The sequence below is a fragment of the Phymastichus coffea genome, unplaced genomic scaffold (genome assembly GCF_024137745.1).
Source record: "Phymastichus coffea isolate CEN01 unplaced genomic scaffold, Cenicafe_Pcof_1.1 PCOF00024, whole genome shotgun sequence".
Lineage (NCBI taxonomy): Eukaryota > Metazoa > Arthropoda > Insecta > Hymenoptera > Eulophidae > Phymastichus > Phymastichus coffea.
Window position 1 is genome coordinate 3,492,870 of NW_026706835.1, and position 16,711 is coordinate 3,509,580.

At 38.5% G+C, this 16,711-nt stretch overlaps 1 protein-coding gene across 2 annotated transcripts in view; it reads right to left on the reverse strand.

Annotated features, from left to right (window-relative positions):
- LOC131675502 (methionine-R-sulfoxide reductase B1-like) overlaps positions 1 to 16,711 on the reverse strand; it is a 104,148-nt gene that overhangs the window by 30,644 nt on the left and 56,793 nt on the right. The window contains exon 3 of one of the 2 annotated variants that reach the window (XM_058954509.1): positions 1,624 to 2,493. The exons of the other annotated variant lie outside the window; for it this stretch is intronic. Within the exon in view, the coding sequence (XP_058810492.1) occupies positions 2,387 to 2,493 (107 nt within the window). The 3' untranslated portion in view covers positions 1,624 to 2,386. Of the gene's footprint in view, positions 1 to 1,623; positions 2,494 to 16,711 lie in introns of those variants that run through there. 2 annotated transcript variants of the gene reach the window in all.

The window sequence follows — 16,711 nt, forward strand, 5'->3', positions numbered from 1 at the left end:
TCTTCTCGGCCTTCTTGGAAGAATTTATACCACTTGTAAACATTTTTTTGGCTTAAAGTAGACTCACCGTATGCCACTTTCAGCATTTCAAGTGTTTTGGAACATTTGATTCCATTTTTCACCCAAAATTTAATGCAAACTCTTTGATCCATGTTTTTAGACAGCAGCAAATCGTGGAGCACGCAAAACACTTCTAATCTTGATGCCTCTCACAAACAAACCAAACATACTACAAAGCTGAAATTTGGAACGTATGTTCTAGACGAGTGTACCAACATAACCAAATAAAAAAGTCGAAGATCGAACAGACGTAGCCCGCTAAATTTCAAAATTCACCTTACTTTTTGATCACACCTCGTATATCGCGACTTTTTACATATGACTGCGTGGAACTAATTACTAATCCCTCGTACTCGGTAAGAATCGGTAGCGTACATGTGCAAACTCTGCGAACAAAGAGCTGCGATCGCTCCGGTGCGGCATGTTATTGATGCGCGCGCGCTTCGTAAATATAAACACGCGGGCCAAGTATACTGTAGAGAATACGTAAATAAACTAACTCGCATGTGATACAGATCTTAATTTCGCCGTTATTATTTCTAACAAGTAGCAAGTTGCTTGACTGACTCCCGTCTCCATTCACACCCCGTTACAATATATATATTTTATATATGTATATATATGATATATAAGTACTATATATACATATATATTATAGTGACTACTGAAAGACAAAATCGGGATCTTCACTATTACTTAGTACGCTTTGTTCCCCTCTCATTTTACTTCACGCTTTCTCTCTCTGATTCACTCGTTTTTAATTGCTGCTTTAGTCCTACGTAGTCGCGATGACTGCAGCATACTGTCGCAGCATGCTATAGCAGCGCGTTCGGTCTTTCCTACTCGTTCTTGCTAAGGCGCGCACACATGTGCTGTTGACCATAGCATCTTACCTTTATGTGCCTGGCCTTGGCGTGACGCAAGTGAAGCTCTCGCAGGTGAACTCTACATTGATATATACAAACATAGAAAATAGTCACATAATAGTGCAAATTATTAGTTACTTAAATATTATTAAATTTTACATTTTTAAACTGAATGAAATAAAATCATGTTCCCAGGCAATATTATTTCTTTCTACGCGTAATCCATAAACTATTTCATTGTCATAATCAGTCTTGTAGAATACGTGATATTTATTACAGACGTCATAGCACCAAGTAAATTTCAAACAACTAATACTACCCTGAATCTAGTCAATCCTCATATGAATGAAAAGAAAAAAAGTCGAGATCTGATTATGATATTGTTTCATTAGATCACAAAAATAAAAGTCTGTAATTGAGTTACAGAACATCCTAACTGGAAACTGCCTACATTTCAAAATAATAATGGTGCAAAATTTTATTGTAAAAACAAACTGATCAACTGGAGAAAACACATTTAAAAAGGTGGAACTAAGACTGAGAAGTATTTTATGATTACAAATTGGACACTTGACAGATTTAATGAAGCCCTAACAAATAATTCTCATGTGACAACCAGGAATTTGCAAAAATGGGCTATGCAAGCTGCCATAAAGTTTATATCAGAAGAATTCATATTTATTGCTTCTGTCTCATGGGTAAAAAAATTTAAGACATTTTCGCATTGGCCAAAGAGAAGTTACTAGATATCTGAAGTCAACAGAAAAGAAAGTAATCGCTACATTCAAAGTGATGCACTAAATTTTCAACAAGAATGTTCACATTTGATAACAAAATTTGATTTAGACTATGTATTGAACAATGATCAGACTGGCTGTGAATATTGTACAAATGTTAATCGTACTCTTACTATTCGGGGCCAAAAATGACTTGAGGTACATATTGGAGATGTAACCAAGGTTATACATTTATATACAGCGCAGTACATCTTGACAGTATCAGGAAAATCAGTTTCTCAAGTTTTTATATGCTGGTAAGAACCTAGTGGAAAGTTTGGTCTAGTTTTTAGAAAACCGTTGACTCATTAACTCAGCAATATGGAAATACTTTTGTTACATGCTTAAAATCTTGCATATTGTCATCAATTTTATCGAAGAAGTACGTTGACAATGTTTTGAACCCATATGTAGGTCATAATAAGTTTATGATACTATTAGATAGTTGATCTGAACACAAAAATCATAATCCATTTGATCAATTTATAAACGTTAATTTAGAAAACATTTGCACTCTCAAAATTATTCCACCTGGTTACACTCTACTGGTTCAGCCATGTGACGTATATTTTTATCGCCAACTAAAATATTTCATCAAATCCCTGGAAAATTCTATTTAGGTAGTCAATAATCAAATTTGTATCAGCTCCAGAAGTGATTGTATCAAGAAGCATTCTTTGATATCTAATCAGTTAAGCGCTGCAAAAACATGCTGTAATATGCTTGGTTTGCTTCTGGATTAATTGCAGATAGAGAGGTATTTAAAAATGTCAAACAAATATATTTTCCTCCTGAAACAAAAAAAGAAAAATGTAGATATGGAGCACTGGCATTTGCCAGGTGTTCTTGGTGTAAAAATATAATTGTTTCAAATGCTACTATATAGATTACCATCCTTCAATTTACCAAAAAAAAAATAAATTTTATGCAGAGCATTAATCCTCACCCTACTTCCCTTTCACAAATACTGTTCTAGATTATATTCTATTGAAGTGTATGTATATTTAAACTGCAACAGAAATACAACATAAAGTTCAAATGTTGTAAAAAAATATATTTGTACAAAAAGTATTTTTAAAATAAACATATCTTACATTTCACTACATCGAAAATATACGATATGACATGAACAAACTAATTTTATTTATGACAAATACTTTTTTTGTGTGATAAATCAGCAAGCAGTAGACTTAATGACTACTTTTTATAAAGCTAAAAGTAATCTAGACAATAGATATTCGATATAGCAGAAGTAAGACTTATCTGAAGTGTGCTATTGACTTCGAGTATAAAGGTAAAGGTATAATCGTTCGAGATTAGTACAAAATTTTTGATAACATAAGTGTTGAAATAAGACCTCATATACGTCCATGCGTTTTGCATCTCTAGCACTTTTTTTATAGGTCTTATGTTAAAATCAACAGCACGGTTAAATTCTACACAAAAAAATACAAAGAATACGTGAGTTCCATTGAAATTCAAGGACATTCTAGCGTTATTTTGAAATATAATATACGTGTTTTCGATGTATGTTTTCACGCAGAATACGGTGATGCTATTAAGTTTATATGATGTAGCCGAAAAATGTTGGAAGTGAAAATCTACGTAAAAATCCTTATTTTTGCATTTTTCAGTGGTTTTTTACTTTTGCCACTTTTTTGGTGCACCCGATGATAAAATTAATAGCACCATCGTATTTTACGTCATAAAAATACATATAAATCATGTATAAAATATGCGAATATGATCCATGGAACTGCTCTGAAAACTTCCTCAATTCGTGAAGTTCTTGAATCAACCGTTTAAAATTGAAAATCATTATTTTTTGTCTCAGTTCAGTAGGCCTATGAGAGAAAACGGCAAAACACGAGTACTTTTTTTTAGATAAAATACGTTCAATTTTTTCCGATTTATTTGGCGTATCCTAGCTCGTGACCTCTCCTTGTTTTAAGGCTGAATATACACTGGATCTAATCTGCTACAATAATGCTGTATTGGTGGTTTATTTACTTGATTCGTTGTTTTTTTCTGATGGTCACCATGCTCCTTATTTATTGTATACTAGACTTGAATCAGAGGAATACACGGATGCTGCTACCTTCTATCAAATTCCGGCTAGCCAATAATGAGGCCATCATTTGTATGCACTTAATGCGGTGGACTGGGCTGTACTCTTGGATGAACATGCTCAGTTAGGTATCAATGTTGATTTGTTTTATGGCAAGTTATTTGAGGTGTTTGGCTGTCATACCCCGAGAATGAAGAAAACAATATCTACGTATCCAGCCTGGATGTCGCATGATTTGAGAGATATAATATGTAGGAAGACTGCACATGCTTTTTATATTTATTATTTATTATTTTATTTTTTATATTTATTATTTTATTCGTACTCTCTTGATCTGTCGCGTTAATGAGTAAAAATTCGTTTAACTTTGAAAAATATATATGAATATTGAATTTGAAGTAAAATTATAAATGAAATATCTATAATTGTTAGGATTGAATTTAAGAAAAGATAGATTTTACCCTAGTTTCTTATGGTGAGAAGTATCCCATAAGCATAGCTTAAGTCTGTCTTGAAAAAAGGATGTAATTCAGCCCAAGTTTCTTATAGCGCGAAATCTTCTATAAGTCGAGCGTAAATCATAGTAGAAAACGAAAGAATTGATTTGTTAATAGAGAAAAATAACTTAGGTATAAGCCCAGCTTATTCAATCTCGATAGCTCACTTTGCAAAGCTAGGAGAGAAAACCAGCCTGTATAAAATTCAGCGTATTTATACACAAATTTTCCCGCCTATTTTTAATAAAAAAATAAGAATTCAACAATAAATAATGAGAACATTTTACATATAAAAATAGTTTATCACTTGTAGAAGTAATTTAAAAAAAGAAAAAACTTAAATTAGTTAATTACATTTAAATATTAAACAGTTTTCGTATTTTTGCAAAATCATATAATGTAAATATTAAATCGGTTAGCTAAGATTAATAAAATATAACAATGTTGTCATTATGTACAGAAATAACGCTTTCGATTCATATACTATTATTTCTTTAAATAAATTATTAATTGTTTATTTATTAATAACAGTAATAATCAAGCTGTTATCAATGAAACGAATTCTCACTCATGTTTCTCAGACAGTCATTTTGAGTTCAGAGTATCCGTTTTATTATAATAATCTGAGTCATGTCTCCGTGATTGATCGTGTCTGTTTGGTTGTGAATAGACTACCAAATCTACTGGAGATACGGTCCTGCTCAGTGCGTCCATTCAAGAACGCTATATAGCCCAGGAAAAATAGGATTTGAGGCGGTTTTTCATTTCGGCAAGACGATTATTTTTTGACAGGTAGTGTGAACGGCGTACATTAAGATAACAACTATCCATAGTTTGAGAAAGTTTCGAAACATTGTTAAAATGTCCATAAACTAATAAATTTTATGACTTTTTTCGTTCTTTTCTTTATAACTTTGTTCCGTTAACATTTACAACAAAATAGTTGAATACTTTTTGTTCGTGAATAAATTACCTACAAAACCATAGGCTGTACGTCAAAAAATATCCATCAGGTAAAAAGTTATTAACTATTAACTTTTGTATTTTGAAAATATTATAAACAATTTTTTTTAGCGTTGTTATAAACATTGTGCCACCGCTTCTCGTTGAATGGTGTCTTTTTGTTACGAGATGATGTGTACGGAATCGCGAATCTGTAAGTTTAATAGTTTACGAGTTATCGTCTTATAAACAAATTACATACTCGTTTATTTTTCGAAGCCCAATTGTTATCCACTAATGAAAAAAAAATTTACTGTATGTCTTTCAATGCCCTCTATCGATTTCCAAAATGATTTATCAAAAAAAATCAAAATTGCGACCGTGGGAGCAAAAAAACAAAAGCGACCTTAATTGCAAAATAGATTAATAACATTTTCAGTAACTTTTTTGTAATAATTATTTCGGGTTTGGATAGCAATTCAAATAAACTTCAATTTAAAACAACGATGGCACAGATCCGTTGATAAACAAAAAAGTTACAGGCCGGCAAAGTTTTTGGCTTATTGTTCAACAATTTATGCCACTAGTGGAAAAAAAATATCGTCATTGGCGGAATACCTCTAGTTTTTAGGGATGAAAATTTCAAGTCTATGGGAAAAAGGTAAACGGCTTAAAAAAATTTGGGAATATCAGCCCTCGGCAATAATTTTCACAATCTATCGCGCGGCGGCGGAGTGGGGGAAGCCAACGAATACTCGACAGAAAAATTGAGTCTGACCCTCAAAATCAGCAGCGCAATTAAAATCGCTATTTTCTCGTTAACTATTCAACATATTTTCATCATTTTTTTTTAATTTGATACCCCGCGACGAGAGAAATCTATTCCCGCTATATAAAATGAGCAAAAGTTATAAACAATGGCATAAAATTTATTTATAAAAAAATGTCATTTTTTTTTCTTCATTATTATTAACAGGAATGAACTATTATTATATAGGTAAGTAAAATCAAGCATTTTAACATTTTATTTTCAGCATTTAATTGAAAGAACAAATAAGCGAATAATCGCATATCCTTTACAATTACCACAAAAATCGGAACATTTCATTCCATTTTTTTTGCACCCACAATTATTTGTACACCCCTTTTTACAATTACATCTAATACTACGTAAAATTTCATCTGGTACCAAGTTCCCGTCCACAAAAACTGTTTTGTAAAAATTATTCACGTACTTCCAGCCCCAATTACTCAGCTTTAAACTGGTGTAACTTTCTTCCAGATTACTGCTATTACCTAACCCCAACCACAATTGAATTTGATAATACACTCGGTAGGAGTGACAAACAGCAGCCGATTCGCTAGGGGGAAGCCATTTCAAATCGAAGTTTTTTTTTGTTTTTACTCCTACCTCGAAACAGTGATGCCGAAATACATTTAAACTCATTTTTTGATTGGGTTTGGCACCGTACAAAGCCATAATGGCTAAATTACCGGTTTCCACGATTTTAGCTTTATCTATATTAGGATCATTAAATACCGCTAGTTTTGTAATTAAAGATTCATCTTTTAATACTATTTTGAGTAATTTACTTTTACCTTGGTAATAAAAAGCACTCGTTGTATCGCAGCCAGTAAAAGCGTATAAAAATAAAATTACGGGTTTTAATTGTTTATATATAAAACTATGACCGCCATAAAAGCAACCCGAAAGAGAAAGTGGCTTCTATCATACTAACGTTTCCAAATATATAAGAATTTGGAATATTCAAAGTTAAGAACATTAAATTTATCATAAACGCGATGTAGTTAATTATTTAGACAATACACATTTAACATTAGACAAAAAAATTATAATGAATCATATATATTTTTTTCAAGTTCAAAAGTAAGCTTAATTATTTATTTATATGTAAGTTAACATGTTAAACTACTTGATTCTACTTACCTATATAATAATAATTCATTCCTGTTAATAATAATGAAGAAAAAAAAATGACATTTTTTTATAAATAAATTTTATGCCATTGTTTATAACTTTTGCTCATTTTATATAGCGGGAATAGATTTCTCTCGTCGCGGGGTATCAAATTAAAAAAAAATGATGAAAATATGTTGAATAGTTAACGAGAAAATAGCGATTTTAATTGCGCTGCTGATTTTGAGGGTCAGACTCAATTTTTCTGTCGAGTATTCGTTGGCTTCCCCCACTCCGCCGCCGCGCGATAGATTGTGAAAATTATTGCCGAGGGCTGATATTCCCAAATTTTTTTAAGCCGTTTACCTTTTTCCCATAGACTTGAAATTTTCATCCCTAAAAACTAGAGGTATTCCGCCAATGACGATATTTTTTTTCCACTAGTGGCATAAATTGTTGAACAATAAGCCAAAAACTTTGCCGGCCTGTAACTTTTTTGTTTATCAACGGATCTGTGCCATCGTTGTTTTAAATTGAAGTTTATTTGAATTGCTATCCAAACCCGAAATAATTATTACAAAAAAGTTACTGAAAATGTTATTAATCTATTTTGCAATTAAGGTCGCTTTTGTTTTTTTGCTCCCACGGTCGCAATTTTGATTTTTTTTGATAAATCATTTTGGAAATCGATAGAGGGCATTGAAAGACATACAGTAAATTTTTTTTTCATTAGTGGATAACAATTGGGCTTCGAAAAATAAACGAGTATGTAATTTGTTTATAAGACGATAACTCGTAAACTATTAAACTTACAGATTCGCGATTCCGTACACATCATCTCGTAACAAAGACACCATTCAACGAGAAGCGGTGGCACAATGTTTATAACAACGTTAAAAAAAATTGTTTATAATATTTTCAAAATACAAAAGTTAATAGTTAATAACTTTTTACCTGATGGATATTTTTTGACGTACAACCTATGGTTTTGTAGGTAATTTATTCACGAACAAAAAGTATTCAACTATTTTGTTGTAAATGTTAACGGAACAAAGTTATAAAGAAAAGAACGAAAAAAGTCATAAAATTTATTAGTTTATGGACATTTTAACAATGTTTCGAAACTTTCTCAAACTATGGATAGTTGTTATCTTAATGTACGCCGTTCACACTACCTGTCAAAAAATAATCGTCTTGCCGAAATGAAAAACCGCGAAACGGCCTTTTTCGGCCTATTTTTCCTGGACTAATAGGGACCGAGGAAAGCTCGAAGCGCTCTCTGGTGGTTCAAAAACGGCATTTTTGGAGTTTTTGTAAATCGTTGATTATTTTAAATGATACAGTCGCAGTGCAATCATTATAGCTGGCACTTCTTTACGAATGTAAATAGAACAATAGTTATCATAAAAAAGTAAGTATAATATCAATAAACAATAAATTTATTCATTAGAGTCGAACCTATAAGGTTATGTATTCTACAGATCTTGATAACAGCATTACATAGTATCGGAAAATGAAAAGTATAAACAAATCTGTTTGATAAAAAATATCCTATGTATAAATTAATTATATATGAACATTTTTGGTACAGGTATTGTCATCGCAACTTTGTTAAGAAAGGATGGATATAGTAATTAAAACTGACTTCGAAAAAATTACACATGCTATTCAATTTCAACCCCAAACGCCAAGTAAAGGTAAAGATTTAGCAAATATTGGCCATGTAAGAGATGTTGAGGAAAGGAGACAAGATAAAGTAAGTTATTTAATCCAAGCCAATGTTGTTCGACAAGTCAGTGTCACTAAGCAACCCTATGCAGTAAAATTAAAGGTAGATTGATTGTCAAGTACTTATTTAATTATAAAAGTGTTTTTATATATGATAATTTTTACCTTATTTTTTCCAGATCAATGAGAATCGGTTTGTACATGCCGTATCATGCACCTGTGTATACAACAAAAGTAACCGATGTAAGCATATTTATGCTCTTATCCACTACATAAACAACCATGAAAGTTTATCCAGGACTAGTTTTCATAAACAATGGGGTAATCCTACTGCACGTCAGTTTGCTCAAGAGAAATATTCTAAAGGTGCTTCATTTGAAACAATGTTTAAAGAAAAGAAAGTCAAAATTAATCTTGAGCCACCTCCTTTGAATATATTGGACAAAATTAATCACTCATGCCCAATTGTGAACCTTCTTCTTGTGCCTACAATTAGTAATAATGAGAATTCCAGTCAAAAATTGATGATATCCAACCCATCTCAAGAAAAAGTTATTGAAGACTTTGAGAAGTGCAATGATTTATTAAACAAAGTTTTTAAACTTTATGAACAACATGTTTTTTACAAGGTTGTTGTAAAATTACCAAGAGAGGTTAAAGACTTTTATATAAAATTCATTATACCTGCTTCAAGATATGAGATCATACGATTATGTTGTGATACTCTCTCGCAATCTGATAGTGATAAGTGGTTTGCTGCTCGACGATTGAGAATCTCAGCCAGCAAGAGTGCACACAGTATTAAAACAACGAAAACAAAATCAATTGAGTCTGTTGTCGAAGACATGCTTTATCCTAAGAAGGTGGAAACTACAGCCACACGTTATGGGAAGAAGTATGAAAAGCATGCTTGTAAAGAATATCAAAGATTATATGGCGTTCATGTACAACAATGTGGTTTAGTAATATGCGAAGAGCAACCTTGGCTCTGTGCTAGTCCAGATGGCATTGTTATCCAAGGCAATAAGATAGTTAAAGTTTGAGAAATTAAGTGTCCGTATAGTTGTGCAAAGTTACCCATCGTTGATTATAAAAATAAGAAATGCAACGTTAGTTATTTGAAATTCAAAGGTGATACAATAGAGTTAAGAGAAAGTAATATTTATTTTACACAATGCCAAGTCTTAATGTATGTGACTGGTACTGAAAATTGTGATTTAATGATATATTCACTAATTCAAAATGGTTCATGCTGTGTCCAAGTACAAAGAAATGAAGAATTTGTGAAAGCTACAATAAGAGTTTGTGAGCATTTTTACTTCGACCATTATTTACCTAAGGTGTACTATAAAATTGTAGTTAAACCAAATGAAAACATTCCACCAAAGCGTACTTTTACCGGAGTGAACATAGTCAACACTGTTTAAAGAATTTATAAAGCTGTAAAACATTGATGTAACTGAAAAATTATTTATTGATGTTGTTAATTCAGTTATGAACTGAATGATAAAAATAAAATTTTAATATGATAGTCAATAAAAGACTGAAATTTCATATAAATATGTACAATTTGTTATTCTTTTTTTTGTTAATCCTCATTTTGATTCTTTTGATCGGCATGAATAGGAGCCTGAAAATTAACAAGTACACATATGAGATGCACAATATCATCAGCGTAGGAAAATAAACTTGTAGGTATTTCATCTAAAATTTTATATATCCTAAGTCGTTGAATTACTCTTTCTACGTGAATCCGAACTCTTGCTATTTTATATGTTTCTTCAGTCTCAGCTTGAGAGAATTCCGTTTTGTTTTCCAAGTATGGTGGCAATACCATTAGAACACTTCTTCCGAACTCGTCTAAAAGCTTACGAAATTCTGGAAAACCTTTGTCAGCAAGGACAACATCGCCTTCTAAATAATCTATTAGCCCAGATTCAATAGTTAGTTGAGAATCACTTTTACGTCCAACAGCGACTTTTGATTTTAAACAAATATATCCACCTGGTGTAACTCCAATAAGAATTTTAGCTGTACAACCATGTTTGTATTGAGAAAATGAAAAAATTTTATCATCAGCATCATGAGGTCTTTGCATTCTGAACTCTGTACAGTCAATAATAATTCGAGTATTTTTATAATCTGGATAAAAGGATTTAGGCATTGTGCCTTGAACTTGAGCTTTCGTAGGCCAAAATATTAAATTTTGTGTTGCCGATACTAAATATACTAGTGTATGTATAACAATGCTGGACACAGTTGTTCTATGTACATCAAATATAGCTGATAACGATGAAAAACTAATACTTCTTTCTAATAAGAAGTCGAATGTGTCATAATACACTCCAGCTAAATACAATAGATCTTCTTCATTTCGCACAGTGTCATAGCCATGAAAACTTCTGCTTTTTAAATACAAGTCCAGGGTATCAACATTCACTGAACTGTCAACATAAACTTTCATTGGCGTATTACAACCTTTATCAAGTGTCTTTTGGCTGGGAATGATGATAGTCTTGCCTATAACAATACTTGTTTGGGTCTCTACCTCATTAAAAACTGTACTACTGTTTGTTGCACTGTCAATAATGACTGTTTTAAATCTAACAGCTGTGCATATTATTTCTGTACCGTTGGGCTTCAGCTGTGATTCCTTACTAAATTGGCTGTCATCTACTTGACATTCTTTGTCAACATAACTTTTATTGAAATGCGTTTCTCCAAGGTATAGATCTAAATTTTCAACTTCATACTCCAATAACTCATAAGCGTCAAGTAATTTTACTTTCTGTTTTAGTGTTCTCATGCTTAATACCTCCCTATTTTCCCTACGCTGCATGAAACGTGCATGCCTGTAAACAATAATAATTATTAAACTATTTTCTTCTATTACACCGAAATATAATTTGCTTTGTAACGGGATGGATACCGTTTAATTATTTTTATTCGTGCGAGTTTATTCTAGGGCGAATGTAATCATCTATGCTCAATACGTAATCCGGAGAGCATGGGGAAACAGGTGTCAGTCAACCAATAGATCTACTAATCTACGAAAATGTGAGTGGAAGCAATATGGAATAAGCGAGTCGAAAGCACTTGTTAATGTCAGGAATAGAATCTTTTATTATCTATCAAATGCTACATAAGGTCGGCCCGCGTGTTTGTTTACGTCGATGCTCGCTCAACGACAACCCGCAGTGTCGGGACGCTCGCTGCTTTTTATTAACAGAGCTATTACATGCACGCTTCGGATGCCGGAGGTTAGTCGTCACGCATGCAATCGTATCGAGACCGTGAAATTAAGCTGGCCAGCTTACCTTTATTCGGCGGACGCTCGAAGTTGACACCAACAAGTCACACTCAAGAAAGGGATTCGAGTTTGTTCGTGTCGCGGATCGCGAACTCGCGCGCACATGGTTTTGCCCTCGATGGCGAAACCTCACACACACACTGTTCGATGTCGCCGGTACGAGGGCGTTCAGCAGGTTCAGGTCAGCACTCGGTGGTAGCGGTTGCTGGTGTTCGACTCTAGTTTGGATACCCTCACTGGATGACTCGATCTCTAGTTCACGTATCAGTAATCGGCGTCGTAATTGCGGGTGAGCGTGACGATGGCCAGTGCTTCACTGGTTCAATTTCAATCGCGCGCGTTCCGTCTGCTCGCGTGCCGAATTCCTTCGTTACGTTTTTCGTCTCCTCGGTAGGTGCTGCCCCCGTGAACTGCAATTAGGTTATATTGTTAACGCTAATTAGACGTTTACCGTCACAGCCCGTCTTCCAGTCTGGACCCACGGGATCCTTGACAATAATCCTATTAGCGCTGTCCCTTCCGAGGTGGAGAGAAGAGAGGGTAATAAAGGGTTATAGTCCGTGTGATGTTTAGCTCAATTTTTATTCCGTGAACAAGTGTAGGTGTGGCCGTGCCCACGGGGGCAGGGAAAGATTACCTGGCTGGTCTCGGTGGTTCCTCTCGACCTTGGTCATCTAGTGGAGGACGATCGCGCGCCTCCCATCCCAGCCTCTCTTGGACCAGGTCGGCGTGCCATCGAACACGGGGGCAACGATCCGTGCGGGTCACCCCGGGGTAGTAGCACACGTTGCACCCCTCCCACTGAGCGCGGGATAGGGTGCCCCGTGGGAGGCCTCGTTCCCTGGGGATCAGCGGCAACCCGTCCCTACGGTTTGGGGCGGACCACAGCGGTCTTTCGACGGTGGGATCCTCACCCGCGGGCCCTACTACCACATTGATGTGGATGGGCTCCGTTGCATGACCCCCCTGGCTGCCGTCCACGTTCACCACCAGGTTTACCCCACACGTTTACGAGCCCTGGCGTGGTATGACCCCCGACCTGACCTCCGGAGCCGCTGTTCTGGCTCCGATGATCGGAGGCTAGGAGAGGCCCATGGACACGTCATTCACCGGGCCCTCGATGGCCTGGCGTTGACGGCGCTGAACTTCTTTCAGCGCGAGCGCGAACTGGCGCCGGCGGGACACCACCTGACTCCAGTGTTCTAAATTACTGGGGCGATGTCCCGCTGCCGTATACGCGTCGTATTCCGCGTATACGGTTCGCTGGAGAGCGTTGAGGATGGCCCAGCCTTGCTCGACCTCCCTCAAACCCTCTACGATCTCCTCCCAGGTCCTTTCGCCAGGCGTGCATGCCTGGCTATTAAACCTGGGGCGCCAGGTCGCGTCGCCAAAAACCGTCTCCTCGGTCTGCGTCCCGATGGAGATTGGTGGGGCTAGCATCGGGATCGCAGCCGTTGTGGCTCCCGGTAATTGGGGTGCCTAGGTCCGCGTGATCCCGGGTGTTGTCGACGGGCTTGTAGTGACTTCTTCGTCGAGGAGCTCTTCGATCAGCACGGACGTCGAGCTCTCGTGAGCTCGCGCCCGTGCTTGCTCCTCCTCGTCCCTTCTCTGCCCCAGCAGGTGCAGGGCGGCGTGTGTAACGCCTTCGACGGCGGGGCCCAAATTCAACCCGATGAGGGCGGCCGCCGCCTGCTCGAATTGCTCGAGCGTAATCTGCATCCTGTAATAATCCTGCATGTTAGTATCCCGAATATTTTCCTCGGATATCGAAGGTGGGCGCCTGTTCGGCTGCCCAGGGCCTCCGTCGCCGGGGGGGGGGGCGAAGGTGGGATCCTTAGCGTCGGTCTCCCAGGTCCTTCGTTCACTGGGCCTCATGCATCCACGGTCGGCGTTCTCGGTGGTCGGCCCCTCTTCCTTTTCCCGACGATGGAAGGAGGTGCTCGAGTAGTCTGTCGATGTTGTGTAGAGTGTGTGGTTAGCGCGTACTTGCGAGGTCTCCCTCGTAGACGCTTCACCGTGTTAGAAGAAGAAGTGTTTAGTGGGATTCGGTTGGGGAGTTTAAGACGGATATGACGAGGTGAGCTCGGAGTTGTCGCGTCGTTGTTTCGGAGTGTGTTATCCGCAGTGTCACGCTTCCGTTTCCGTGTATCGTCGTATCGCTCGCATTAGACGGGACGTTCATCGCCATGGTTACCTCGGTGGTAGAGGTCTCATCGTCATCTCGTTGTCGATCTTCCGATAAATCGTCATCTTGCCCATAATAGGGTTTGAGATCTTTGGCGTGTATTAACGCCGTGACCTCTTCCTGTTGATTGGCAAGGCGATACGAGTTGGCACCGAGTACCTTTGTGACGATAAAGGGGCCTATGAACTTGGGTGCTAACTTCGCGGAAATGCCCTGCGCCGCGCAGGACAGTACGCTTGGCATTGTAATACCTTGCCTGCCTCAGGGACTCATCCGAAGCGCTCTCGTGAGCTTGCTGAATAGCGGAAAGGTTATTCTGCATGTGCTCGTTCCATTGCCCGATTCGAAGTAAACTCTCCTCTTGCGCGGCAAGCTCGTCCATTCGTCTCCGAAGAGTATTTGGGGCTCCCGGTTGTCTGCTGTAGTTGAGCATGGCAGGGCTGACCCCGGTGGAACTATGGACGGCCGTGTTCAACGCGAACATGAGTTCGGACAGCACTCGGTCCCATTCCCTGTGATTCCCTCGCAGGTACGAGGTTATCAACGTTTTCAAGGTACGGTTAACCCTTTCCGTAGGGTTAGCCTGCGGGGTGTAGGTTGTGGTGAAGGTCCGTTTTATCCCCAGATCTCTCAGGTACCCGTCTACCAACTGGTTGCGGAACTCAGTGCCATTGTCTGACAAGAAGATCTTTGGCGTACCGAAACGCAGGATTACCCGTTCCCGGAGTTCCTTCACGATCGTCTTGCCATTGGCACTAGGTATGGGTATACATTCGACCCATCGTGTGAATACATTGATGAATACCAGGACGTATTCGTGCCCTCGAGGGCTCTTCGGAAAGGGACCGGCGATGTCGCCTGCGACCACTTGCCAAGGCATAGACAACGTTCGGTCCTGCATGAGCCCGCGCGGCGGTCGCTGCTCAACCTTGCACTGTTGGCAGACCTGGCACTTTTGGACGTATCCCTTAACGTCCGTATAGATTCCCGGCCAGTAATAGGATTGGGCGATGCGGGCAAAGGTCTTCTCGCCTCCCAAGTGTCCTGCCGTCTCTAGGTCGTGGCTCTCGAACAATACCGCCTTGCGTTCCTCCGGAGGCACGACGAGTTTCCATACGTCCCCGTATCCATCTTCTTCTTGGTGGTCGTAGTTTGGCTTTAGGTGATACATCACCCGGCCAACAACCTTCCAATTCTGGTATTCTTCTGGGTGGCTCTCGACGCGCCGAAATTGTTCCGTGTACCAGGCGCTGTCCCTTGACTTCGGTTGATCCATTGCGCCAACCTCAGCCTTCGTGGGCTCAAAAGCGCGTTATAACGCGTCGGGCAACGCATTGTCTGCCTCCTTTCGATATTCGATCTTAAAAGTATGGCCTTGGAGTTGCAAGGCCCATCGGGCGAGACGTCCAATTGGGTTCTTCAGGTTATATAGCCATTTTAGACTATTGTGGTCCGTCACCACCCTGAACCGGTACGCCTCTATGTATGGGCGGAATTTTTGGATGGCCCACACGACCGCCAAGCACTCGCGCTCCGTGGCTAAGTAGTTTTGCTCAGCCGGATTAAGGACTCGGCTAGCGTACTCGATGATCCGGTCTCCGTCTCCTACTCTTTGTATCAGGACGACACCGATTCCCGTACCGCTAGCATCTGTCTCCAGCACGTACTGCCCGTCGGGTTCCGGCAACCCGAGGCATGGAGCGGATATCATGAGTGCTTTAAGCTTAGCGAAGGCTTGTTCTTGGTCCTCTTCCCACACATATTCGCTCTTTTTCCCCGTCAGCTTCGTTAATGGCTGAGCGTGCGTGGCTTAGTCACTTAAGAATCGGCGGTACCATGAAGCGACCCCCAGGAAGGTGCGCAGCTGTCGCACGTTTCCTGGTCTATAAACTCGGTTCAATAAACTCGGTGGTAGCGGTTGCTGGTGTTCGACTCTAGTTTGGATACCCTCACTGGATGACTCGATCTCTAGCTCACGTATCAGTAATCGGCGTCGTAATTGCGGGTGAGCGTGACGATGGCCAGTGCTTCACTGGTTCAATTTCAATCGCGCGCATTCCGTCTGCTCACGTGCCGAATTCCTTCGTTACGTTTTTCGTCTCCCCGGTAGGTGCTGCCCCCCGTGAACCGCAATTAGGTTATATTGTTAGCACTAATTAGACGTTTACCGTCATAGCTTATAGATGTAATCATCAACCTTTCTATTGCAGCTTTTTCATTCATCTCTTTTACTTTATATACTGGAGGGAATAAAGTTCGGATATAACTTGGATTCATCTCTATATCTGATTTAACTCCTCCAATGAAATGATCACTGCATATTCTGTCATAATCTTTAGGAATCCACGTTGAACCATCGCC